General features: G+C 43.9%; 10 protein-coding genes across 10 annotated transcripts; 5 read left to right on the top strand and 5 right to left on the bottom strand.

Annotated features, from left to right (window-relative positions):
• Positions 1–1,408: 1,408 nt before the first annotated feature.
• PIN4 (LALA0S01e05292g1_1) lies at positions 1,409–3,154 on the top strand (the record flags this gene model as incomplete). The annotated part of the gene is made up of 1 exon (XM_022774339.1): positions 1,409–3,154. One exon carries the CDS (start codon positions 1,409–1,411, stop codon positions 3,152–3,154), a length of 1,746 nt encoding a protein of 581 aa, XP_022626446.1.
• Positions 3,155–4,062: 908 nt separating this feature from the next.
• On the top strand, positions 4,063–4,836 carry FSH2 (LALA0S01e05270g1_1; the record flags this gene model as incomplete). Its single annotated transcript, XM_022774338.1, has 1 exon — positions 4,063–4,836. The coding sequence occupies one exon, from the start codon at positions 4,063–4,065 to the stop codon at positions 4,834–4,836; it is 774 nt and encodes a 257-aa protein (XP_022626445.1).
• Positions 4,837–5,389: 553 nt separating this feature from the next.
• FMP42 (LALA0S01e05248g1_1) lies at positions 5,390–7,003 on the top strand (the record flags this gene model as incomplete). The annotated part of the gene is made up of 1 exon (XM_022774337.1): positions 5,390–7,003. One exon carries the CDS (start codon positions 5,390–5,392, stop codon positions 7,001–7,003), a length of 1,614 nt encoding a protein of 537 aa, XP_022626444.1.
• A 238-nt stretch (positions 7,004–7,241) lies between these two features.
• On the top strand, positions 7,242–8,225 carry RFM1 (LALA0S01e05226g1_1; the record flags this gene model as incomplete). The annotated part of the gene is made up of 1 exon (XM_022774336.1): positions 7,242–8,225. The coding sequence occupies one exon, from the start codon at positions 7,242–7,244 to the stop codon at positions 8,223–8,225; it is 984 nt and encodes a 327-aa protein (XP_022626443.1).
• A 73-nt stretch (positions 8,226–8,298) lies between these two features.
• ERG8 (LALA0S01e05204g1_1) lies at positions 8,299–9,639 on the bottom strand (the record flags this gene model as incomplete). Its single annotated transcript, XM_022774335.1, has 1 exon — positions 8,299–9,639. The coding sequence occupies one exon, from the start codon at positions 9,637–9,639 to the stop codon at positions 8,299–8,301; it is 1,341 nt and encodes a 446-aa protein (XP_022626442.1).
• Positions 9,640–9,914: 275 nt separating this feature from the next.
• Positions 9,915–14,177, bottom strand: ESC1 (LALA0S01e05182g1_1; the record flags this gene model as incomplete). The annotated part of the gene is made up of 1 exon (XM_022774334.1): positions 9,915–14,177. One exon carries the CDS (start codon positions 14,175–14,177, stop codon positions 9,915–9,917), a length of 4,263 nt encoding a protein of 1,420 aa, XP_022626441.1.
• A 169-nt stretch (positions 14,178–14,346) lies between these two features.
• TRS130 (LALA0S01e05160g1_1) lies at positions 14,347–17,652 on the top strand (the record flags this gene model as incomplete). Its single annotated transcript, XM_022774333.1, has 1 exon — positions 14,347–17,652. One exon carries the CDS (start codon positions 14,347–14,349, stop codon positions 17,650–17,652), a length of 3,306 nt encoding a protein of 1,101 aa, XP_022626440.1.
• A 25-nt stretch (positions 17,653–17,677) lies between these two features.
• HEM4 (LALA0S01e05138g1_1) lies at positions 17,678–18,463 on the bottom strand (the record flags this gene model as incomplete). Its single annotated transcript, XM_022774331.1, has 1 exon — positions 17,678–18,463. One exon carries the CDS (start codon positions 18,461–18,463, stop codon positions 17,678–17,680), a length of 786 nt encoding a protein of 261 aa, XP_022626439.1.
• Positions 18,464–18,592: 129 nt separating this feature from the next.
• GUA1 (LALA0S01e05116g1_1) lies at positions 18,593–20,173 on the bottom strand (the record flags this gene model as incomplete). Its single annotated transcript, XM_022774330.1, has 1 exon — positions 18,593–20,173. One exon carries the CDS (start codon positions 20,171–20,173, stop codon positions 18,593–18,595), a length of 1,581 nt encoding a protein of 526 aa, XP_022626438.1.
• Positions 20,174–21,571: 1,398 nt separating this feature from the next.
• LALA0_S01e05094g (LALA0S01e05094g1_1) lies at positions 21,572–26,056 on the bottom strand (the record flags this gene model as incomplete). Its single annotated transcript, XM_022774329.1, has 1 exon — positions 21,572–26,056. One exon carries the CDS (start codon positions 26,054–26,056, stop codon positions 21,572–21,574), a length of 4,485 nt encoding a protein of 1,494 aa, XP_022626437.1.
• Between the last annotated feature and the right edge of the window lie 35 nt (positions 26,057–26,091).

Below are 26,091 nucleotides of genomic sequence, written 5' to 3'. Positions count from 1 at the left end.
GACTTTAGAATTTGCCGAAAGACTTGGAAGATCGAAGGGCCTTTGACGATTTTGGAGATGCCATGTTGGTGCACTGTAAGATAGAACGGATTTTGGCTTTATCTGGATACCTTTTTTGAGATTTTTGCTCAACGTTTGGTAATATTGGTATTTGTTTTTTGTTTTTGGATTTTTGAACGTCGACGAAAATCGGCGCTAAGGCGAGTAAAATCACGAGCCAGGTAGTGGTTTTAAAGTCCGGGGAAGCTCTGACGGGGACGGTCTTTTCCAGTGCTTACCGGTGATGTTTGTATTTTTTTAGAGCAGTTAGAATAAAACAACTAGGAGATCACTTTGTACCAATGTGTCACAACCAGTGGGTAAGAATCATCACAGCGCAGCGCAGTGGCGATGACAACATGGTCAAGGTGGATAAAACCAATTGAAAGTCTGAATTCAATGGAACGTCAACTTTTGGTCACGGAGCGTCGAGCTTACGTGGTGAAAACTTTGTGACTACCGAGACCACGTGATCTTAAGACGCGCGGGTATCAAAGTGATATGCAATTTCTCTTCTTTTATGGAAGCAGAAACGGTTCTCCTGAACATATGTTCAGGCTTGATTTTCTTTCGGTAGCTGCTCAGTTCTCTCACGCTTTTGTTGAAGCTCTCGTTCTGACAGAGCTACCTTACAAGAATTTTCATTCTTCGTATTGCACTTGGCGACAGATCAGTAAAAAATGATATGCTTCCCTTTAATAACTCTATCGGCTTTAGAGAGATCTCTCATTACAATGGTGATAGACTCGGTTTTAACTACCCTGCAACGCGACGTCTCGCAACCCGGTGAAACATAACGCCTTACCTCAACATGTTTCCTTGTATTGAAATATACCATCAGTTGAAATGCCTATAGTGACTAGCCCAATTTAAGCTCAAAAAACAATTGAGAAGATTGAACTAATTCACCCTAGAAGAATATGATACCAGCTCAGCCATTTGTTATCATCATCGTCATCATTACAAAAGCGCCAGAACTCCAAAACAAGACCAACTAGTCTCTAGCTCACATCACACAGTCAAAACCACGTGAGTAGATCAGCTGACATCATTTTTTGTTACCCGGTTTTCCGAACCACTGAAAATCCTAATTCCAGTAATTATCCTTGGACGAAGGAAGAGCTCTAAACCTTGTCAACTTACTTTGACATCTTTCCACTCCAAAATCGTCGCTATTCCTTCCATTTAAGCCATCACTGCAGTGGTGACGATTGTGGGTACCTTGGTTTGACTTGAGAGAATTGGTGCTTAATTCAAACGGCGAAATTTGGACCACTTTTGGTGCTGAAATAATATCAGTTACAGCTCCATCTTTCATTTGTAGTCGCAAGGACGTGCAAGAACTTTTTTAGCGCTCAGCAGTGACAGAATGTCAGAACTAACTTCTTCTGTGCTGTCAGAAGTAATCTCTGGTGTATCTTATGGCTCCAGATCCGCGGACGATGACGTGATTCCCACAGCAATTGTGATCAAAAACATTCCATTTGCAATCAAAAAGGAGCAATTACTTGAAGTTATAGCTAAGATGAATTTGCCATTGCCGTATGCGTTCAATTACCATTTCGATAACGGGGTTTTCCGTGGTTTGGCGTTTGCCAACTTTGCTACAACTGAGGAAACTACTCAAGTGGTCAGTACACTGAATGGGAAAGAAATTGGCGGGCGTAAATTGCGTGTTGAGTACAAGAAAATGCTACCGCAAGTAGAACGGGAACGCATCGAGCGTGAAAAACGTGAAAAACGTGGACAATTGGAGGAACAACATCGCACTACATCTGCTCTGTCGTTACAATCGCTCAACAAGTCCTCAGGCGCCGGTAACAATAAGGACACGAGCCCTATCAACCCTCTGGCTCAGCTTTCTTCGACTGATAATACACCAACCGCTTCCCAGAGGCCCCATACGCCTTTGGGAGGGCTCTCAGGCATCCCTGGTCAAAGTCTACGTCCTGCCCTGACTTCCAACCATAGCTCGCAACTTTTTCAAAGCCTAGTTGGCCAAAGCGGTAATGATGGTCAAAATGCTCTTAACGGGAACAACCTGTCGTCACAGTCGTCGATTGTTCCACAACCACTTTTATCGGCCCAGAACACAGCCACTTCCATGTCAATCCCCCCTCAGCCAATTGGAGGGTTTTCTTCCGAACGGTATTACGCGCCACTTCCTGCTTCTGCAAACCTGCCGCTCCCCCCTCAACAGTTGGATTTCAATGATCCTGATGTCTTGGAACTTTACTCGCAACTTCTCCTTTTCAAGGACCGCGAGAAGAGCTATCACGAGTTGGCATATCCGGTAGGTCTTTCTGCGACTCAAAAACGCGTCATTAATGTTCTTTGCTCATTTTTGGGGCTTGTGGAAGTTTATGACCCTAGCTTCATCATCATTCGTCGCAAGATGTTGGATCATGCTGCTTTACAGTCACACTTGCAGCAAGAAGGACAGTTGTCGTTAATGCAACCTTTACAGCCTAGTTCAACTGGCGGATCTGGGATGTCTCGTTCTCATTCTTACACCTCTTTGCTACAAGCACACGCTACTGCTGCTGCTGCCGCAGGTAGCAGCAATAACATGGGTCAGGCTACGCAAACGCCACTACCCTCGCAGTCGCCACTCCTCCAACCAACTGCCGTGCACCAACTGGATTCTCAAAGCCAACAGCAGCAATCAATTTTAAGGCAACAATCCACACATACCCCTTCATCCTCTATTTTGCAGAATCGTATCCCCACTGGATACACGAATAAAGTCAATACCCCGTCTTCCAATAACCCATTGTTGAGAAACTCCGGTCTGTCACCAACAACTAACCAAATACAGCCTAACACAGCCCAGCGTATGCCCTCCTTTTACTCACAAGCACCTTCAACACCTAACCTGGGTGAAAACCGCTACAATAGCTCTCAAAACCTTGTACCCCAGCATACGAATAGCAGCATCCACTCTAATTACTCTGTGCATTCCTTCCACGATCCAGCTGTCGCGGCAGCGGATTCTCAGAACCATGGCATGATGTACAATTCGTCTCAAATTGGTCTAGGTGCTGAACTAGACGGAGATCTCAGTCGCTCCTTGAGCGGTCTTGATATCCAAAACAAACGAAACCTCTGGGGTTGATACTGTGATGCAGTATGATATCGAGAACTCACTTTACTAACGGTTCTCTCCTCATGACATCAAGCAGGTAAAGACGAGCTTTTTACTCTGTTTGCACGAAAATTGAACGTTCACAACTGACTCTCTTTACTGAGTGCTCACGAAGTTACGAAATGAATGAACTACGAAGAAAATTTCACGAAGGCGATGCGAAGTGGCTACTTAAACAGTGTCAAAATCAACCGATGCACGAAAACCTTGTTGCTTGATTCGTGAAAAGAACAGGCTCGGTGCGTGCATGCGAGCTTATGAACTGATAGAATAACAGAGTCAACGATGATAAAAGAAAAGTCTCATTAGCGGATGTCGACTCTCGAGCCCTTGCATCTGCAAGGTCTTTATAAACACTTTCTAATTTCAACGAACCTCTAATAAATACGAATGACGAGCTGTCGAAGTATAAATACTTGAATTGAATGACCTTATAATAATCACTACCACTTGAAGTCTCTCAACGTCAAGATAGTTGAAATGACAGATGAGTTTGGTGCACCAAAGTTGAAGCGCGATGTTCGACGAAAAAAACATCATGCTCTATCCCATTTGTTAGCATCGATCCGATTGGGAAAGGATTGGTTCATAAGAACGATTAGTATTCGACCTGACCAAGTTCAAACGAACAAATCTTGTATTATACTGACATCGCTTCGAGTCCTGGATAAAGAAAGAAGATCGACCTTCAAAAGTCACTCCAGGTCTACTCTAAACTTCAAGGAACTAGCGGTCCAGTCAAGAGTGCTCTTTTCTGATCTCGAGTCCCAGTTCGACCTCGTTTTCTGAGAAGACGTTTAATTCCTATATATTTCGAGAGCGATGAGCTTACTCAACATCTTATCAAGCAATTCAGCAACGGAATTTAGGAAAGAAACATGGTTAAAAAGGTGTTAATGCTTCATGGGTACGCCCAATCGGGTACCATTTTTTCTTCGAAAACTGGTGGGCTTCGTAAAACGCTTGGAAAGCTGGGCTACGAGCTTTTTTATCCATGTGCACCTAACAGGATAGCAGGTGCCGATATGAGAGACATTGATGACATGGCGGCGCAATTCAACACCCAGGCTGGGACCGATGATATCTTTGGATGGTGGCTCAAGGATCCAAATGATCAATACAAGGTTCCACAGGATACGATAGACTTTTTACGTAGCTATATCATCGAGAATGGCCCATTCGAGGGCATCATCGGATTCAGCCAAGGAGCGGGCTACGCAGGATACTTGTGCACAGACATACGTCAACTACTTGGCCTGACCCAGGAGCAGCAGCCGGATTTCAAGTTTTTCATCAGTTTCAGTGGGTTCAGAATGGCACCTGCATGGTTCCAGAAGCAGTACTCAGAACATCTAATCACGGTGCCGTCCTTGCATGTAGAGGGAGAGCTTGACACTGTGGTAGAGAGCAGCAGGGTCACGGCACTATTCAATGCGTGTTCTCCTGACACCAGGACACTTCTGAAGCATCCAGGCGGCCATTTTGTGCCAAACGGCAAGGGTTTCGTTACAAAAGTGACCAATTGGCTACAGATGCTGGACAAAAATAGTTCAGAAGAGACTCCAGAACAAAAGAAAGAGCCCACAGATCCTACCAAGCCTGATCTCGACGACGACCTTTTGGCCATGATAGACGGGATTGGCAAGGTCTAGAAGCTCAAACAACCCCACAGATATGTGGAAGTCCACGTCACACAAGGAAAGTCTGATCTTTTAGGATCAATTGGATTCGTAAGCCTTCTTCATTCTACAGGATGCATCACAAGAAGTCGAAGAAAGATCAGAGAGCCATTATGGACACATCACACAGGAAAATAGCCTCAAAGGACATATTTCCAATGCATCTGAGATTGACACACTATTCTACTCACGCCGCTACATCTAAGACCGATATATAAGTCACCCATCTACAACCTATTTCAGGCGTAAATTTGAAAGAAAAACCGTGCACTGGACAACGTCTAATGCCCAGCAATTGGAAATCCTCGAAGCTAATCAGTCGACAGAGTCCTTTATAACTCCGCGACCAGCGCATTGGTCTCAATGCCTGTGAAATTTAGTGATCAGAGAGCATCTCCGGTATCTTTATTATTTAATCTTATCTTCATTCATTCACACTTATTCAAAGATAACTTGATGGTACATAAAGATAATCCAATTCCAAAGACAATTTGAGACTCGTATCCTTTGAACAGACATCACGGCAATGTCTAAGGTCTCGCTTCAGCTGATTCAGGTCATTTGTGCCATTTTCTGGTGCTTATTCGCAGCAGGTATCGTTTTTGGGTTTGCTGCGCTAAAACCTGTTCTGATTGCACAGGGAGTGTATTCAGAGCTTTGTTTGAGCTCCAACTCAACCGTCGCATCTTTGGAAAATGTCTTGACACCATTATCGCTCGAAAAAGCCTCCCTCAAGCCCTGCACAGCTCAGGATTTGAAACTTAACATGATGTTCACTTTGGGAGCGGGAACTACGAATGTTGTTGCACTCCTAGTGGGTTATGTGTTGGACGTGAAAGGACCACGGGTGTGTGGATTTGTAGGCTCTGCTGCTTTGGCTCTTGGAGCCCTGAGTTTCGTCTGGAGCTCGAAACTGAGCTCATTTTTGGACCCCTACGTCACAGGCTACATCTTGCTTGCCATTGGTGGACCCTTCGTGTTCATTTCCACCTTCCAGCTAGCCAATAGCTTTCCCAGTAAGTCCGGAACCATTCTGGCGCTTTTAACTGGCGCGTTTGACTCCTCATCTGCACTTTTTCTGATTTACCGGGTTGTATATCAAAAATGGTTTCCTGACTTGACAATCAAGAAATTCTTTACAGGTTATCTGATTGTTCCAATATTTATCCTTGTTTGCCAATTTTTCATCATGCCAAGTGAGTCCTACAAGACCCTTGGAGCGATCGAGAAATTGGAAGTAGAGGGTCTAAACATGGATGGATCTCTTCCTGAAGGAGAAGATGGGTCTCGTATCATCCCTGATGCAACAGAAAGACAGTCTCTGGTTTCGAATCATTCCTCAGGTATCCACCCGGTGCTATCCTCCAACTCTCGCCGCAGATCGGTATGGGAGAATTACGTTGAGGCGAAACTCGAGAAGAAAACCAGTGGAATATTTGGAGCAATGCATGGCCATTCAGCGTACGAGCAAATCAAGAGCCCCTGGTTTGGATTGATGCTGGTGCTTGTAATTATATGCATGTTAAGAATCAACTATTTTGTCGCGACAGTACGTTCTCAGGAGGAGTTTTTACTTGGAGATGCAGAATTGGCATTAAAATTCAATGCGATTTTTGACATTGCACTCCCCGTTGGTGGAATCATCTCGATACCATTCATTGGACTTGTTTTGGACAACTGTTCTATTATTACAGCCATCATTTCTGTTTCGGCCATCTCTATGATTATTGGCATCCTTGGTTTGTTTCCTTCGTTCATCCTAAACTTAATAGGTGTTTTGATGCTTGTGGCTTACAGACCTTTCTACTACACCGTGGTATCTGACTACAGTGCCAAAGTTTTCGGTTTCGAGACGTTCGGTACTGTTTACGGTTTGCTCATGTGTTTGTCGGGTATCTTCAACATGAGCCAGAGCTATCTGGATAAGCTAACACACACGACGTTCAACATGAACCCATTCCCAGTGAACTTGACTTTGGTGATTCTAACGGCGCTGTCTGCGACGACACTGATTTCATTTTTAGTTAAAGAGGGCCAAAATCGTGACAAAAAGATCCGTATTTTCGAACAGATATCCACTACCGCAGAATCAACCCCAGGAAACTCTACTGATACAGAAGGTGTTTATGGTAGCCTCTGATTCAGGGCTTCAAAACGATCGATGACTACATACAATTCATACAATAAGACGGTGATGTCAAAGAATTATCACTTTATTCCAATAGTGTCACTAAGTTTATTTAATATCAAAAAATTTGAACTTTGCAGGGCTTAATGACTATCCAGATAGAAACTGTCTCCGTTGATAACGCACCATTGGACCCTTTTATATTGCTTCAAAGATTTTACAGTCGTTTTCCTGGCCTGCAATTACCAGAATGAATTTATTGGAGGGACCTCTGGGCTCTCTGGAGACTGCCAAAAATTCGATAAAAAGAGAATCTATTGATTTGGGTAAACCTGACGAATTGTTAGCCTACGAGCAATGGGAGAGCCCTGCCGAATTTACTAATTCCAATACGAGTAGTATCTATTCTAACATGAGCATAGAAGAAAAAATGGCATTCAACAAAAAACGCAGACGTCAGATATTCGAGGAAACTCAAGAATTAAGAACAAGCATAAACCCTCTCGAATTCGAGTCATACAAGGACTATTTCGTACTGAAGAAATTTAAGAAAGGTGTTTCGGTCAGTGGTAGAGTAGGAATCGGCGAGAACCGGACCAGAAGTACCGGTGTGTACTACGAAAAAATTACTAGAACTGGTGACAACGGTTCTAACGACGACGATGATTCTTCACAAAACAGCGAAGGAGGCAGAAAAGAGAAAAGTCGTCATATGCATGCACAAAGCTCCATTGTTAAGCAGGAGCTTTCAGATTCAGATTCTTTTCCGAAATCTTCACCAGCGCCCCAATCAGCGACTAACAACAATTCGAATTTTTTTGACACCAGCATATCAACCAGCAGCATCATACCTGCAAATAGCACCGACGCCAATGTACGTAGGTCTTCACGTTTGTCTTTGAGAGAGCGCGAGATCCTTGAAAAAAAGGCAATTCGGCTTCAGGAAGCAGGCTTCGAGGAAGAGAACCCTAGAATCGTGGATCTTTACGAGTCAATTATACCAAAAATCATCAGCCCGGTAAGAAGGTCCGACTGGCTTCTACCGAACAAAGAACAATTCATTCCAGAGAAATTTGCTCCCATTAAGCATGCACCGGAGCAAATCAAGATAAATGACTTAATTCACAATAGTAAGTTACGCAGGATTATGAAACGCTTCAAGGGCGGTCTAGCAGGCGTTAGGAAGAAAGATTGGGATTATGGCAACGAATCGAGCCGAACGTACAGCAACTAGCATATATTGGAGGGTGTTATACAAAAATTATGTAAGCGCAATGATTTTTATCAGAACGGAATGCTATCATAGCTCACTGGAGATTCAGATAATGAGAAGGCTTTTCTTCAACAATGCCCATGTTTTCTTGGTGTAAATCTAACCAAGTAACTGTCGAGAAATCTGCGTTTCCCGACGTTTGGCTCGGGATGTCAGCTGTCTCAGTTACAAGTAGTGCAATGGCGTCATATCCACCAGCGCCAGGCACAACACCTGTTATTACTCCATTCAATTTTAAGCAGCGCTCTAGTAAGCTAGTCTGTGAAGAAGGCTCGATATCTGCTCCAGACTCCCGGGTGATCAGTTGGAAGTTTTCCCTAACTTGAGTAATTGCATGCCGTATTTGAGTGATTTCAACCGATGCATTGGCATCATGACCTGAATCCAGTTTTTCAAGTAGCTCTTGATAAACTGCAGGAGACTCACGAGACAAAGTCGTGAGTTTTTCAATACCCTCTATGAACTTCAAGTTGCCTTGATTGATGCAATGAAAAACGGTCAAACTTCTTGGAAGATTCTGCTGGTACCAAGCTTTAACTTTGGCCACGAGTTTTGTAGTCTCAGACCCGCTGCTGACGTCTCCCATAATCACACGGATCCCTGGGGGCAAAGTGACTTTGTCGTGTGTAAAATTCCAATCCGTCAAATCGATCAAAATACGAATGGCTTGAGCATACTCAGCCGGCTGTTCAGTTGGTAGATTCTCGATCAGTTTAGCATCGAACCTCTGGTATATAATTGAACCAAAAACTGCTGCTGCCACGTCAAATCCACTACCGACTTTACCCTGGGCCTGGCAATGCGCAACTTGGGCGAGATTGTGTATAGTTTTTTGGTCGTTTGGGGAGTTCACATCAAGATTTCCTTGGTAAACCGACAACAGACTCGTAACTAATACTGATACCAAACCTGCAGAAGATCCTAGACCCGTTTTGGGAACTTTGGTAATTGTGCTGTCGTGGAACCGGAACTGATTATATTCGTTTTTTTTGAGGGTGCTTGTGCCAGTTGAATGGTACGCAGAATCTGAAAAGACTTCCAATACTACATTTTCTGTAGTTTGTGGGTCAGGTTGACAGTAATTGACCAAAACCTCGACCGCTTTTTTGGCGAAAGGGTTTTTCTTTCCATCCACTTCAAGCACCTCATAGCTTGAGCCTCTTAAAATCTTGTAGTTCCATTCATCGGAGTCAAATTGCGCACTCTTGATAGTGACTGAGAAGTGATCAATTCCATTACTGGGAAGCTTGCTGACCACACAATGCATTCGTGACGATAGCGCCACTACATAGGATTCGTAAAGAGGGTCCAACACTAGATGTCCACCTACCAGTAGTGCTTTTCCAGGAGCACTAAAAGCTCTTGAAGGTTGCATCTGGTTCACTAATTGAGCTCTAAAAGGCCTTGAAATCGATATGCTCAAGGTCTAGATGGCATATATTCCCAATCGTACGATCCGGTAAAGACATCATCGCTTAAGTTTTATTTTCAGACGTTCGTTAATCGAGCGTCATTTAAACTGGCAAACGACTAAAACAGTATTGTTACATAAAGCGTGAATAATAACTTGAAGAATACACCGACGATTTGCCAGCGAATGGGAGTAGTAGTGCCCAGAGTACATTTGTTCTTCCTTTATTTTTTTACTGTTCAAACCCGGGTTTTACGACCTCTTTTGCTGACACGCTTGCGGACTTTACGTCGTGAAAGAGCATTGCGAGGTAGCCCTGTCGAGGTGCTGAAATCGCTGTCATCGTCACTGCTTTCAGTAGAAGAATAGTAAGATTCTCCAGGTGTATTTATCAGACTGATGCTGTTGTCAATTTCGAGGGTGGATGGATTTATTGAAAAATCGTCGAAGCCTGCGGAACTATTATCAAATCCAGACACTGCGTTTTCATGTTGTGAAGAAAAAGCATCTTCATCTTGTTTTATCCCTGTGGACCCGGTGGAAGCGTTTTCCTCTTTAAGACTGATTATGTTTCGATCTGTAATTTCGGGCTGGTTGACTCGTAATGTTGTCTCTTGATAAACATGAGGCATATTGCTTTCGTCGGCAGAGCCCTCAAATGAATCATCAAAACCGCGAAACGTGCTGTCCGTGAATTCACCCGTAGCAATGCTTGTATCTGTTTGATCAGAAAAGTTCGGCGTGAGGAGCTCTTCTTCTTCCTCTGCTGACGTCTCATCCTCACTCTCGCTTTCGTCTGACGCAGAGTCGAGGTGCTCCAGACTTTGCAAAAGTCTCTCGTTGTAAGTCTTGGCTTTCAGAGCTCTCAGTTCGTTTCTTAGGCTCGTTGTAATACGACGCTCAGCCCTCTCAGTCACATCCCCTACCGCCGCTTTCAAGCTGTTAGTAAAAGTGATAGGCCTGTGAGCTAGAACAGTACCGATGACAACGGCATTCCTGACAAGCTTAGAGCTTTGTTGGGGAATAAATTTCAGCAGTTTGACCTTGCCTGGCACATCTGTGATAATGGCCTTCGCTCTGGAGATTCGATCCGAGGTGGATTCCAGTGTGCTTTTCAAAAAGTTACGCTTTTTCAGCGGATTCTCCTCGACTTCATTATCGTGAGTTCTCTTGAGCGAGCCAACATCACCTCCTGTTGTAACCTCATAAAATGAAGTGGAGACTGTCGAACGGCTGTCACTATCTTGCGGTTCTAGAGTTCCGAAAACTGGAGTGCACTCGGTATCACGCTCGTCGTTCTCATTCTCAACGCCAAATTGCTCGCCTCTACCAGATGGCTCAATTTCTCCGCTATCAAGTGGAACGCTCTCTGATAAGGTTTTCGAGTCATTCTCATTTGAGTCTGGCTTCTCCCTCAATTCTTCGAAGGCACTCAGATCAGATTCGACAACGTGCATATGCTCTGATTTGGCCGTATCAAAAGAACCCTCCAAATCTCCTGCTGACAGACTATTCTCGGAACCTCCAGAATCATCCATTTTCGGAGACTCCCCGACACCCTGGTCCTCAAAATTATCTAGGGGATCGAAGTCAGCGTCTCCAAGTGATGAAGTCTCAAGAACATTAGACAGAGCGAAGACTGATGGTTCCCGTTCACTTCCAGCAATCGACACGTCAGGTTCTGTATGAATTGTGGCATAGATTTCTCGTTCATCTACTATTTCTTCAACCAAGATGCTTCCCTGGATCCCACTATCTTCCTGCCTGTCCTGAAGTGGATGATCATTTTCGTTCAACTCAAAAACTGCGAGCTGCTCTGAAGACTTCGTGAAGCCCTCATTATTTGAATTAACAGCTTCTTTCGCAGCTGGTGGAACATCAGGTGTCTCCAAAGCATCGACGCCCCTGAAATTAACGTCACCATGAGTTGTCTGCTCTTCTGAGTTATGGGATATTGGATGGGTGTTCAAACTTCTTTCTATGTTTTCATCAACGTCAGAGCTAAATTGAGACTCTGTACCCAAACTTTGGACCGTTGCTGCTCCCACCTTTAGAACATCGGAGTCACCATGCGTGTTCTCTTTTATATCAGTTTTAGCTTTATCCAAATCCACGTCTTCTGGTGTTACATGGGGATTTGACACTAGATGCGGACTTGAATGAGCCTCAGATCCACACGCGGAAAGGGTTCTAGTCGATTCGGCCCTATCACTTGTAACTTTCTTCTGACTAGCTTCTTCCAATCCCCCAATCATCTCTTTTACTATCCTAAGCTGTGCATCTAGATTTGTAACAGAGAATGGATCACTTGCAAATGCAGAGACATAATCGGTAAGGTCACTTTTTACCTTGTCGTCACTGTCATCATTTTCAGACTCGCTATAAAGAGATTCTGAATACACCAGCTTGTACTTCGCGTTACTAGCATCCGAAGCAGCTTTGTTTTCGTCGAGCTGCATCCCACGCAAAATAGACTGGTGTCCGGCATCTTCACCACATGAAAAATAAGTCGTATCACCAACAGTTGTAGTAATAGTTTGGTCAGCATTGTTCTCGAAATGGAATGAGGATTCCACCGGCGCAAGAAAGGTTGAGCTTTGCATGCCAACCTCCTTGTCAACAGCGAAATTTCTAGGACTCATTTCTTTCACGGAATCTGATTCAAGTATTTCTACCTCGTCTTGCGGAGGTTCACTTGTGCTTGATTGAAAGCCATCATCTTTTACAGAATCACAGTTTTCATCGTCTGCTCGGTCCTCTTCAGATGTTTGACGTTCCATCTCTTCGTCAACTTCTTCAATTAGCAGATTGCCACTTTCAGCATCACTTCCTTCATTATTGTATTCGTACTCTTGATTATGGACCTCGTTGTCAGAAGCATGCGAAAGCCGATGCGTCTCTGACTCCTGGGTTTCAAGCGGTTCATTACTTTCATCACTGACATGTGCGTTTGCCGTGTCGGAGTCCAAAATCGCTGGCGACGCAAAGTTAGATGCAATGGTGTCAACTGCGTCTCTTTGATTAAAGGCATCTCTGGCGATATTCGTATAATCGTAATTAACTGCAGCTTCAGAGCTAATTGGGGCGTCACGGTCAATGAATTCATTGCTACCTTGAACGCAGGCATCCTTGTCACCGTTTTCGGGGTCCAGGTCTACTTCGCCTTCAGAAGAATTTTGCTCAACCATTTCTTGAAAGTCATGCGATTCCCGGTCGCCAAATTCTGCTGCAGTGCGTTCGCTTGCGTCTGAATCCAGATTTTCCTGTGATCCCCAGCTTTCTTCCTCTTCCTGACTTATTGCAGAACTGGCTTCATTCTCTTTTTCGACAAGGTTGAACGCTGGTGCAATTCCATGTGTATTCAGATGTGGAAGATTGCAGCTGTCGAATGCGCCAGATTCTTCTTCCACATAGTCTTCCACATCCAAGACGACACCTGCTTCGTCATGATCTTCGCCAGAGTTGAAACTCGATTCCTCGCACTTTAGTCCAGGATCAATGTGGTTCAACAGCTCGCTTCTTGGCTCATCATAGCTGTCAAATGGAGCGATATTGCCTGTCGCCGAATAGACATTTGCGGCCAAAACTGCTTTCTCAGCATGCTGGAGACTTGGGCCGTGATGTTCTTGAACTTCACTTCCACTATCAGAGTGGAAAAGACCTTTTTCGTCTTCTTCAGAGGTTTCTGATTGATTGCTATCCGAAGCGCTATCATCTTGAATTTCGGAGCTGCTTTGATCGCGGTCCTCATGGAGCTGGGTCGCGGAAGAAAGTGGCCTCTCATCAGCTGATTCCTCAGTGCTTAGAATCTCTATGACATCATCATCGTCACTATCAGAAGCTTGGTTTGAGTGACTTCCAGATCGATAAGTTTGGTAGTTCTCTTCCTCTTCCTCGCCCTCACCATCATCATCTTCTTCGTCATCTTCTTCACTTTCTCCCTCATGACTCTCCCCAAACACTTGATTATTATCACGCACTTCGAAAGGTTCTCCAGTGTAGTTATTGGGAGTTGCCAGGTCCGTGAAAGCCAAGCTGGCATTCATTGTCTCGTCGTAGTTTTTGAATGATGTGTCAGTTCCGTAGTGCTGGGAATCTGCGAAACGATCACCGTTTCCCACAGCATCAATATCCTCAGTTTCTACAACGTCTTGTAACAGCCCACTTATGCATTTCTCATGAGCTTTTGTGCGTATTTTATTCTGCTCTAATTCCCTTTGGAACTGTTTGTCCTCATTGCTGACAGTCTTCAATAAACTTCGGCCCCTTGAGATAAATTTCTGAGCCCACTGCAAAGCTTCTAAACTGTCTGGACTCCCTGACTTTTCTTTATTGGGCTTTGAAACCCTCTTTTCCAGTAGCCGATCGTCATTTAAAGGCCCTCTTCTCCTGAGCACCGAATTGTACCGAACAAACCGTTTTTTAGGCAGGAGTGTCTGCTGAGGTGAACTATACCGTTGATAATTCTCATTTTCCAAATAATGCTGCTCTTCTGACACCATTCCCGCGTTCTAGAGCTCGATATTTAAGCATTTTCGTTGTAGTTCATCACTTTCTTCAACTTGACATTTCCTTAAATTTATTGATTTCACAGCACAGTTAGCAAAGGTTCAGTTTGAATCAAAGTTAACATCAGTGTTGGTGTCTTGATAGTGGTCAGGATATAAATTTATGGACGTCAGCATAAGCCAAAACTTGATTAAATTCAGTTACTTTGATCCATTCAATGTTTTCGACAGCGTGCGCAAGGAACTGGAAGATAGACTACCGTTCAAGAATCTGCATTGGAAGCCGTTGAACGAGAATTTACGCACGATTTCTAATCTTCCAGTAGGAATTGTGGGAGAAACTGATGATAAAACGAGTTCAGAAAGCAGTATTACACCTGTTATACTGTTTCTGGTGATTAATTGCACATCCATCGACGAGTATAGGGCTAAAGTGCGTCCTTTGGTGAGACAATGGCTTCCTTCTTCCGGCGGGTCTCTTGAGGAAAATGGGTCTATATTTGGAATGCCAGTGAAACGTATCGCATTGCTGCACACCAATTCCGGTGTTACAGGCGGCAATCTTTTTAAAACACTCTCGTTCTCTGAGAAGTTCAGTAAAGACTTCCCATTCCTCACTGCAATTGAAATCAAGTCTATTTACAAATCTGAAAAAGAAAGAACAGATTTCTGGAACGGAACCTTGACTCAGCTCCGTCGTTACACAATGGAGATCTTCGAGCAGCGGCTCGCTTATATGGAGACCCAGCGCCACAACATCGCAACTGGGGATAAGGGCCACTTAGCTGCGGTGCAAGAAAATATACTAAATTTATTTCTGAGTTTTCATCTGAATGACGAGGCCTCTAGGGAGCTTGAAAGTCTCAAAAGCACGTTGTTCCAAAATTTAGAACCCGCCGCGCCTGTCGGCGAATTAGAAATTCCGTTCCAGATTTTACAAACTAATGATACCACCACAAGCAACTCATTCACAATGGACCTCGCAGACCAAAAATACAGTACCACTCAAGGGTTAAACAAGTTCTTTTTCCTTAAACAATGCGAGCTCATTCAATGCACTCATGTACAAGCCGCGAGAAATGCGCGCTTGTTTCAGCTCACTAAGTCATTTTTAAAGACGATTTCCAAACATTTTAGAGGCTCACCTCCACTAACCGATTTCAAGTGGTCATTCGTGGAATCTTTGCTCAAGAGTAGCACATTTGATCCTGAAGAGCCCATCAGTTACCGCGAGATTCTGGCTGATCTTAAAATAATTCAACGAGACTGCTGGATAGACTTGGCTTATAGCTCAAAGGGGTTCAAGATTCTGCACCGGACTTATCCAGCTAATGGAAGCAAAACGCAACTGAAGGATCTTGATGCGACATTCAAGGACGAAGAAACATTCCACAAAAGCTACCTGTCTGCAACAAAAGAGATAATAACTTTACTGAACAGTCACAAATCTAAAAAGTACAGAACGGTCGACCTTCTTTCTGTCGAAGTTGGACTTCTCCACTACCAACGTAAAGAGTATCAAATGGCCATCAGTATTCTGCACCCTTGCCATGAATACTACAAGGATTCCAGTTGGAACTTGCTGGCCTTTCATTTACTAGAATGTTTCATCGATTGTCTGATGAACTGTCCTAATTTAGATACACTTGCTATAGGTGATGAGAACGTTCCAGTTCCCACAGTCTTAAGCAACTCCATTCTGAATTTACTGACCTCTACCAAAACCAACGAACTGAAGAGCTATTGGTGGGATCGATTTATTGAAATCAACGAAGGATGTGAAGGGAGTCTTATTTATCCGCTAACCAACCTTTTTGAGTTTCAAATCCAAAAGAAGCTTATCGTGACGAAACCCAATCACTTTGGCTTGATGGTGAAGATCACTAATGCAAAGATACCAAAGTCGGTTGTGGTTAAAAACATGCAACTCCTTTTGAAAAATGAAGATGGTGAATTTTTGAAGTTTCAGCGGCAAGATGTTACCGTTGAACCTGGTGAAAATGCGGTTTTCTTGGAATGCACAAGAATTTTCTTCGGATTATCGAGAATCGTCAGTTTGACGAGCTCTGTCGGAAATACAATCTTTTGTCAAGAGTTTGATTCTGATGACGAGCGATTTCTCGAGCTCGATCGGCCAATAGAAGCTAGAAATTTTGAAGTAATCGCGGCCCCTTCAAATCAGTTTGAGATCGCGAAAAGCTCGATCAAGCTGAATTATTTCAACAAAGAAAAAGTAACAGAGTTTAAGCTTGTTTTGACTGCCCTTGAGAAAAAATCAGAAACTCCCCTGTCATTTGACAAGGGAGGCAGTAAGTTTTCTTATGTGATTCACGACTTTGATGAGTCTCATGTCGACTTGTTTGGGCTCCCGTCAGGAGATTTCCAGCTCAAACAGGAGCTAACTTTCAAGACAAGCGAGTACCCCGAAGAGGAGTTTTACCAGCGGGATGTAAAGGATATCAAATGCACATTGCCCGTAAGTGTTTCGGTCGAGGATATTCTTTTGGATGGCGCATTCTACTTCAAATTTCTGATCAACTCTTCGTCATTCTCCGAGCCAATTTTACTGCATAGATCTGACCTCGTGTCATTGAAACCGGAAAAGTACAATGTCAGTGGAGGGTTCAAGCCAAAATCTTCGTTACTGGTCAAAAATAGCGAAATCGACACTTGCTATTCTTTCTTTCACGTATCAACCCAACCTCCGGCACGATTTGCTAGTGAGGATCTTTTCCACTTGAAAATCGTGTTCAATAAGCTCAAAGACCAGTTGGACCACTTGGTAACGAACGCAATATTGATTCAAGGTAACCCAGAGCTAGCATCCAAAATGGACTTACATCGTGATACATGGAACTCTATGGTTCTCACAAGGTTGGTATATGACTACGCCTTGTTTGAGAACACATTTTTACTGCGGATTCTTCCCAACGAGTCTCATTTGAACGACCTGATGATACTCTTCAAATCTAAAATACACGATAAGCAGTTCCTGAATGCATCAACAAGCTGCCTTGAGGAAATTCAAAAAGGTTTTCAATTTTCACGTTTGGAAATCGTTGAATACACTAAGGACTTGGCAACCTCCATTCTTTTGGTTCCTGTGACTCTTCCTCAGATAGACCACTTCTTCTCGGTGAACTTGAACCGTGAGATCGACTCAGAATCGACGTTGGCGCTGGGTCAAGTCGTGCCCTTCACGATATGTGTGACAGACGCTGTGGCCGGTTGGCAAGCTCAGGCTAAAGACAACAATGAACACGTACTCGAGCTTTTCAATTCCAATGAATGGCTTATCGATGGAAAGAGAAGATATAGCTTAAAGGATGGTCAGCATGTGCAAAAAATCAATATGATTCCGCTTCGAAAAGGATACCTAAAGTTTCCCAAAGTCGAAATAACGAAAACTGGTCGAAAGATTTCAGAAGTGTATTATTGCAACTCAAATGAAGTTACACTAGTGGTGTAGATTGATAGATTCTATAAATGACCTTTTATGCTTGTGATGTTTCTTCGAAAAGTTTTAGTGCCTTAATCAAAGCTTTAGGCTCAGGTTTGCTGCTCACAACTTGCGAACGAATGTTGTGAGATTTCAGAAACTCGTTAGTGGTGGGGCCAATGCTCGCAATGTTAACTTTTTCTTGCTTTAAAAATTCGATGATTTCTTCTGTTCCTTGCGGACTGAAGAATACAACCCAGCTTCGTGGAATAAATACTGACTGGAATCGCACCAAATTATCATTGTTTTCCTTAGTAATATATGTGACGACCTCTTGTGAATCTATTCCAACTGAAGCTAGTTTTTTGGGAACAATATCTCTTCTAGTTTCGCCAACGAGTAGTAACGGTTTTGAAACTTGGCTCAATTCGATGAACTGGGTGCGCAAATCAGAAATGATCAAGTCAGCCAAAACACTACCATTACCAGCATCTTTGCCACCTTTTATGTTTTGAAATCCGCAGCGTTTTAAAAAGTTAGCGGTAGCAGGACCAACTGTGTAGACAACCTTGCGTAGCAACTCGTTTCTTTCCTTATCAGTTAGTCTTGGGATTATAGACTCATTCAGGCATTCCACGGTACGTTGGGAGCTTATGACAATGATTTGAAGTTGTGACAGGTACTTTTCATCTCGCAGAAGACTTAGACATTCAGCAGGCAAATGTTGATGTTGAATTAATGGGACAAACACTGGATCGAAATCTTCTTGTTTGAAGTCCGCTTCGTAAGGATCAATTGGAGTTGTTTTGTTCTTGAGGAGAACAACCCTCGAAATCCCCATCATCAACTTGACGTTGGTCAAACACTAGCGGTAATGGATGAACTAATAATATCTATAAAGTTTCTTCTTTTATTTGGTTAATCCTAACCGGGTGAGAATTTCTATGAATTATGTATGATACAAGACTACTTACTCCCATTCCACAGTAGCTGGTGGCTTTGAAGTAATATCGTATGTTACTCTAGCAACACCGTCAACTTCGTTGACAATTCTAGAGGCCACTTTCTTCAAAAACTCGTGCTCGAAGGGAAACCAGTCGGCTGTCATGAAATCAGTGGTTTCGATAGCTCTCAAGGCAATGACCTGTTCGTAGGTTCTCTGGTCACCCATCACACCGACAGACTTGACAGGCAACAGACAGGCAAAGGCCTGAGAAATTTTGTTGTAAAGACCAGCTTTTCTGATCTCTTCAATGTAGATGTGGTCAGCCTTTCTTGCAATAGCGACTTGTTCTCTGGTCACTTCTCCTAAGACACGAATGGCAATACCTGGGCCAGGGAATGGGTGTCTCCAAACTAACTCATGAGAAATTCCGAGAAGCTCACCCAAATGTCTGACCTCATCTTTGAACAATTCTCTCAAAGGCTCAATCAACTTCAATTTCATGTCCTCCAAAAGACCACCAACATTGTGATGGGTTTTGATGGTCTGAGATGGACCTTTGAAAGAGATAGACTCAATCACATCTGGGTAAAGAGTTCCTTGCAACAAGAACTCAATTTCGTCACCGCCCTTTGGCTGAATTCTAGCAGCTTCTCTTTCAAAGACGTGAATAAAAGTGTTACCGATGATTTTACGCTTCTTTTCAGGATCAGTCACGCCCTTCAATTTGTCCAAGAACTCGTCGGCAGCATCGATAACGGTAAGGTTGATACCCAAACCTTCACCCAAAGTCTTCTTAACGTTGGCGGCCTCGTTGAGTCTCAAAACACCGTTGTCAACCAAAATGGCGTGGAAACGTTCGCCGATAGCTTCAGTCATGAGCTTAGCGGCAACAGTGGAGTCAACACCACCGGAAACGGCACCAATGACCTCAGCGGTAGGTCCCACGAGATCTCTGATTCTCTTGATTTCGGTGTCGATGAAATTCTCCATGGTCCAGTTCTGGTTGGCTTTGCAAATATCAACGGCAAAGTTTTTGAGTAGAGTCTTACCCTGAGTGGAGTGGGTTACCTCCGGGTGGAACTGGATACCATAGATTGGCTTTTCCTTGTGGGCCACACCACAGTATGGGGAGTTGTCAGAAGTAGCAATTACTTCAAAGCCAGTGGGCAAGCCGTGTAGCTTGTCACCGTGGGACATCCACACACGAGAATGGTCCATACCTTTGAACAGAGGGCTGGATGCAACTTCGACGTTCAAAGTGGCTGGACCGTATTCACGTTTTTCACCACGGGCCACTTGCTTACCGTTGAGCCACGCCAATTCCTGCATACCGTAGCAGATACCGAGGATGGGGACATCCAATTCGAACACATCTAGATCGACGTGTGGGGCATCTTCGGCGTAAACCGAGTATGGACCACCGGACAAAATCACACCAGCTGGCTTCCAGCCAAGTTCTGCGATCTTCTGAGTGCATGGCAGCATTTCTGCGTACACATTGAACTCTCTGAGTCTTCTGGTGATCAAATGGGAGTATTGGGAGCCGAAATCCAACACCAAAATGGTGTCAAATACGCTAGAAACCTGTTCAACTGTGGAGCTCATCGGGCAAAGAATATGAAGTGTTTTTGGCCTGGAAAAAAAACGGTGGAAACAGAAAGAAAGACGACGGCGGCTCAATCAACCCACGAAGTGTGCTTTGATTTTAGGGACTAATCCAAAAGATGAGGAAGAAGGAGAAAAGCGGAAGATGAAAGACTAGCTCGAGTTGATCAATTTTCCATGCATGTTATATGGTTTCTTATCCAAGGTATGATTCATTTGCCCAATATGAAAATTTTCGATGAGCCGTGTATAGTGCTGAGCAAGGCCGGTCTAAAGCGCTCGTGCGATGTGACCAGATGAGATTAGATTAAAGAGTCATAGGAGAAGTTGTGGAACGTAACGGATAAGAGTGTCCTGGAGAGGGTGAGTGTTTTGGTTGATGTACCTCGGGTTCATTATGTGATTGATTTAAATATAGAACTTTTGAGCATGCGTGCTGCGCCCGCGACACACCCGTATAACATGATCACCATATATTCAAGAACGAAGTAGTTTTGACAACAGTGTTACGCCTAGACGGTAGGTATTGGGAAAGCGTATGTTCAAGACAGGTATTGTAAAAGATTGTTGCGGGAGACTCGCTCGAGAAACTAGGTCTTTTGGGTAAAAAAATCAGAACATCACATGACCGCCAAAATGACAGCGACAGTGTAGCAGAATAGTGATTTCGCGAAAAATAAAGCTAATGGCCTATACCACTGGAAACCTACGGGCCAAAAGTGCGATAAACCAGAAAGGGCAAACACCCGTAGTATCAGTGCGGAGTGGTATCTATTCATTTCCCATGGAGTGTTGTTCGCCATATTCGGCTAAGAAGTGTCACACGCTCGCTAATCTCCGCATGAGGGACCAGCCAGTCTTTTGAAAAACAGTTATTCTGAAGCTCAATTCCTCATGAGCTACTCAATTAGAGCCATGGTGGGTTTATCTTCTTGCTTCGCTTTCCTTATTTCGCCTTTCTGTTTGGGTCCCTTCGCTACCTGTACCTAGAGAATTAGAACGTCAGGATATCATTACACAGGCCCGAGCGTATCAAGCGAGACATCAAAAGGTTCTCGATAACGGAGAAACCGGCCGGTCCCGAACTTGTGGATCTTCAATAAGCGCACAGCGACCGGATATTCCGATCGAAAATCGTTTCCTTCAATGTACAAGCCTTTTCAGAATAGTTTCACGTAGTTGCAAGGTAGAGAGAGATTGAGCTGGCCAAACAACAAGCAGAATTTTAAAAGAGTCCCAAGACTACTCCAGAAGCACAAATACAACAGTAATGAGTTTTAGTTTTTACCAAAGAATCTATCAAATAATTTATCAAAGAGTTTATCAGAGAATTTGAGGACCTTGTAGCGATCATTTGTCTTCAATTCTGAATACTTTTCAAGCCTTGTTCTGGATTTTTCAAGCATCGTTAACATTATCGGCATTCACGTGACCTTCGGATTCATTGAGTTCATGTCTGTATGGTCTCGCCGTTTCGTTACTCTGGATTTCATCATCGTGGCGGAAACTCGTTAGGTCGTTTGCATCGTCGTCACGGCCGGCACACAACTCGTCAGCCTCATCCAGAAATTGGCCGCGATTCAGCGAATAGTATGTTGGGCCGTTTGTGCTACCCGATAATCTTGAACGTAAACGCTGCCACGCATTATGAACCGCTCGAGTGGTCAATTGCTTGGCAGTTAGAAGCCCTGAAAACCCTAGAACACCTATCTTGACGGTCAAGTTTACAACCTTGTCTAGTCCATTTCGTTCAATTAGTTCCTCGTCTCCTAATCTGGTTTCTCCAAAACGGGAGAATCCGCCATTACGATTGACACCACGGACGTACACAAACCAGGTAGCAGCAATGCACACGACGAGTGGAAGAACAACAATTGCGAATATATGACCACCAGTAGCCCGGTGAAGTCTCTTGAATTCTTCTTCGAAACCGGGGCATGCATGACGACGGGAGGACCAATCTAGCTCCAGGCCTCCTTCGCAGGTTGACAGTGGTATCTTCCTGTAACCTGTGGTTTCAAGGTACTCTACAGGAAAGCCATGCTTTCGACATATTTCACTACCGTCTGGAGGGCCTGTTCCCTCGACAAGCTTACATGTGCCGTCGCTCGCTTTATAGTAGTTGTAGTCACACTCAAAATCCATTCTGGTGCAAGCACATGTTTTAGCCACCCTCGCCATGTCTTTGATGGGCGCTGCGCCATTGTAACAATCATCATTAACTTTTTGAAGGTATTCTTCTTGATGACCAAAGAGGCACTTACCAAAACTGCGGTAAACGTAATCTCCTTCCCGCAAACGACATTGACGCTCGAATGAATGGGTAAAGTCCACCGTAAACGTACGTGTCTCTTTGCCCGTCACCTTAGATGATTTGGCAATGATGAGAAAACGCATGGATGAGTCCTGAGGTGTAGTCACCAAGTCTTCCACATATACTTCTTCGTTCGAAAACTTGTAGTCTTGCCAGGTTTTTCCAGAGTCAACAGAATAAGTGAGTGAGTCTGTTTTCCCACCATCTTTAACAAGAACCACTACACTTCCTCGATCACCATATTCCCATTGATATACACCCTTTCTTATCTCCTTCCATGTGAACCCTCCATCGACACTCATAAACGTTGAACATTGTTCAAGCGGTAATAAATACTCTCCAACATTTCCAACACCAATCACAAAGCCTAAAGCCGAACCTGAGGAGTAAGTGTCTCTTTGGTCAGTTCTCTCAGTATATCCATGAAGGTTCAGAGAGCAGGATTCTTTATTTTTTGGGTTGCACTTAAAGTATTCACCTTCTGAGTCCTTTCTCGGTGGTTCAAGGTAAGTCCAATCGGCGCCGTCATTGAACGATATCTTTGACTTCAGAAGTTTTTGAGCTTTTGTGTCCGATTTCAATTCGTCAACGTTAGCTACCGAGTTTATGAGTATGATACCCTCAAGACCCTCCAGCTTTTCAAAATCAACGAAGCCTCGAGGACCTCGATTCACCGCTTGTTCTAGAGTTACAAAGGATGTTCCATTAGAATTGGATTTCATTAGAGCTCCAAACTCTTGATTGTCGTTCATATGCGTGGTTAGGTGAAAAAAAATGGCACCTTTCTGAGATCCCAGCACAGTGTAATCCTGCTGCTTATCTGTTCCCAAGCCAGCAGGCAGTTTGGCCTCGGCAAAGTTCTTGCCATCTATTGTAACGAATGCTCTTAATTCTTGGTCTTCATGAGGAACCGCAATGACGGTGTATTCTCCAACGGATACGAACCCAAGAGCATTTTCAAAAACAGTTCTGGGCTCACTTTGAAAAAAGTCAATGCTAGTGACTATTTCATTTCCTCTAGATCCGGGCTCGCCAATCGCGCACAGTAGCATATCTCGGTGCGACGGATCTTCGTACAAGGAACCGACAAAATCGCAGTTGTTTGCTCCACTTTTTAGCTCAGTAAAACTATTTCCGCCATCTTGTGTGATGTAAGCGACGAAATGGCAATGCAGGTCAAATATGCTTTCACAACCTTTGCCTCCGTAGTAAATGAAAGTATTTCGGTCCTTCGCGTGGAATGACAACGGAAACCCTAGCTGCTTCGACTCAGGTAACTTGAACGTTTCGAAAGTCCTCGCCCGATCATTAGTAATGTGCAATTGGTCGTCATCATCAAAAATGTAAGCACTCGTATTGAAGTAAGGATTGAAAACGACTTCAGTGACGTTATTCGTGAGCCTTTGCAAGATTCTACCACTATCGTATGAAACGTAAACCTCATTCTTACTATCTCTTAGCAGGACAGTCTCATCGGCTATGGTGTTGAAGTATTGGTATGATTTGAGCTCGGACTGAAGCGAGTTCTCAAAGACAACAATAGGCGCTCTTCGATCTCCATCGGTAAGCCCGCCGCAATCAACTTCTTTTGGATCTATGGTCAACGGGCCATTACATTTGTTTCCTCTTTGAAGCTTCTTTGGGCGTAGTTTTATCTTTTCACCTTGCTTCACTGTGCTGCAACTTTGTGATTGCTCAAGAAAGTTGAAGTCTAATTCACAGTTACCGCTAGGTGCGAGATAAAATTCGGGAGAGCATTCATAATCAGCATCGCTACATTGGCATACTTCTTCTTCAAACTCGAGATCCTTGTAGGTTTCTCTGATGAGGCATTCTGCGTCATTCTTTCTCCTTGTGTATTTACGTCTCGTCCCGCCAATGCACTCACCACCGTTCGAAAACCAGCCCTCCATGTCGTCCTCTCCACATTTTTTTCCGTCGAAGAGATCGGAGAAGTCAATGGTGTAAATCCAGGTTTCACGAGTTCTTGAGTCTCTGCAATGCACGATAAAACTTGATCCTGACCCATCAAGCGCGGTAGTGAAAAAGTCAAAAATGTACACAGACTTTTTCAATTGATACTTGATCCAAATCTCACCGCGGCTCACCGAGTAATAGAATTCGGCGGCCGGATCTCTTTCATAAGAATCAGGTGCGAACGGAAAGGCAACCATGATGTTACCGAAATCACCATATTGAATTACCACGGGAAAGTCAAAAGCCTTTTTCCACGTCTGGCCTCCATCGCTGGTCATGAAAGTTCGCATTGTTGGACCCTTCTCTTTATTAACCTCTTTTTCTTTCACATATCCAACAAAATAGTGCAGTCCAGGTAACGTAGCATGCGGATTGTTTCTAAACAAGAAGGAGCTCATCTCAGGAACTGTGAGAGGGCATTTGCGGGAATCACCCGCTTCGCAGTCAAACTCGTTATCTATATTGTCCACTAGTAAGTCAGACCATGACCATCCACCGTCAAAAGTAATCTTAGTTATAACAGAAGTCGACTTTCCCCGATAACCGGGAAAGTCGATGAAAGAATCCACGAGAACACCTTCTAGACCACTGACATCGGATATCGTGTGAAATCGTCTTTGGTATGGAGGAGAAACGAACACTGGAGAGAACTTGAGGCCCTCACAGTCCGATAGAAAGAGACCACCCCCTCGCCTTGCGGAATTCTCGAAGTCAGACAAGAGCATCAACCGGTTAGAGTACTCAGAAATTTGCGACAAAAAAAGAGAACCCCTCACACTGGTTGGGATTGAAGCCCTTTTGAAATTTTGACCATCTCGCGATATCCATAGGTCTTGAGGCGAATCACGATTGTATCGGTCTTCCAATGTCGAGACAATGACGTAACCAGACATGACACTTACCCTGCGGACATCGCTTTCTTTGAATGGCTCGAGATACTCAAATTTCACACCGCCATCCCTGGAAACAAACAGTTTAACAAGAGTGGCTTCCTTGTATTTGTAGGATGCATCACAGAGAATATCGTGAGTGGAGTCTTCATTGCCCGCGAGCCCGGAATAACGGCAATGTAAACTGCGATAATCGTTACGAGGCAACTGAATCTTTTCAAAGTTTTTCAAATCGCTTGTTACAAATACATGAGATTTGCACGGTCCATCCTGACAGTTCACTGTGGTGACCAGAAGGTCGTTTTCTGCAAAAGCGTTGGATTGCACATCTATTGTAAAGAATCCGTTGTTTTTTACCGACGAGAAGGGCACATCAAGTTGTGACCACGTTTCTCCCTGGTCACTTGTCATGAAGAGCCTTCCTTCATTGTTGGCGCCAGTAACAAACGCACGGTCTTTCTTGTAATTCTGATCAATAATAATGAAGTCGATATTGTCCCCAACCAATTTGACTGCGTTCCAGTGCTCTCCAATGTCTTTGGAAATCTTCACAGTGCTATGTTCGATGGTCAATAACACCGGAGAGTCGTCAAAAGACTTCAATTCACTAGGAAATGGATTTTCAAACTTTTTAACCTTGGGGCTCCAATCTGCCAGCGCTGTGTAAGCCCAAAACAGCAGCAGCAGCACATAGCCCTGCATTAACGAAAATTCACAATTCAATTCATTTGTTCTAG

This window comes from Lachancea lanzarotensis, scaffold LALA0S01 (assembly GCF_000938715.1).
Source record: "Lachancea lanzarotensis genome assembly LALA0, scaffold LALA0S01, whole genome shotgun sequence".
Taxonomy (NCBI): Eukaryota; Fungi; Ascomycota; class Saccharomycetes; order Saccharomycetales; family Saccharomycetaceae; genus Lachancea; species Lachancea lanzarotensis.
Note: the sequence above shows the minus strand (reverse complement) of the source record. Positions and strands in the feature narration are given on the sequence as shown.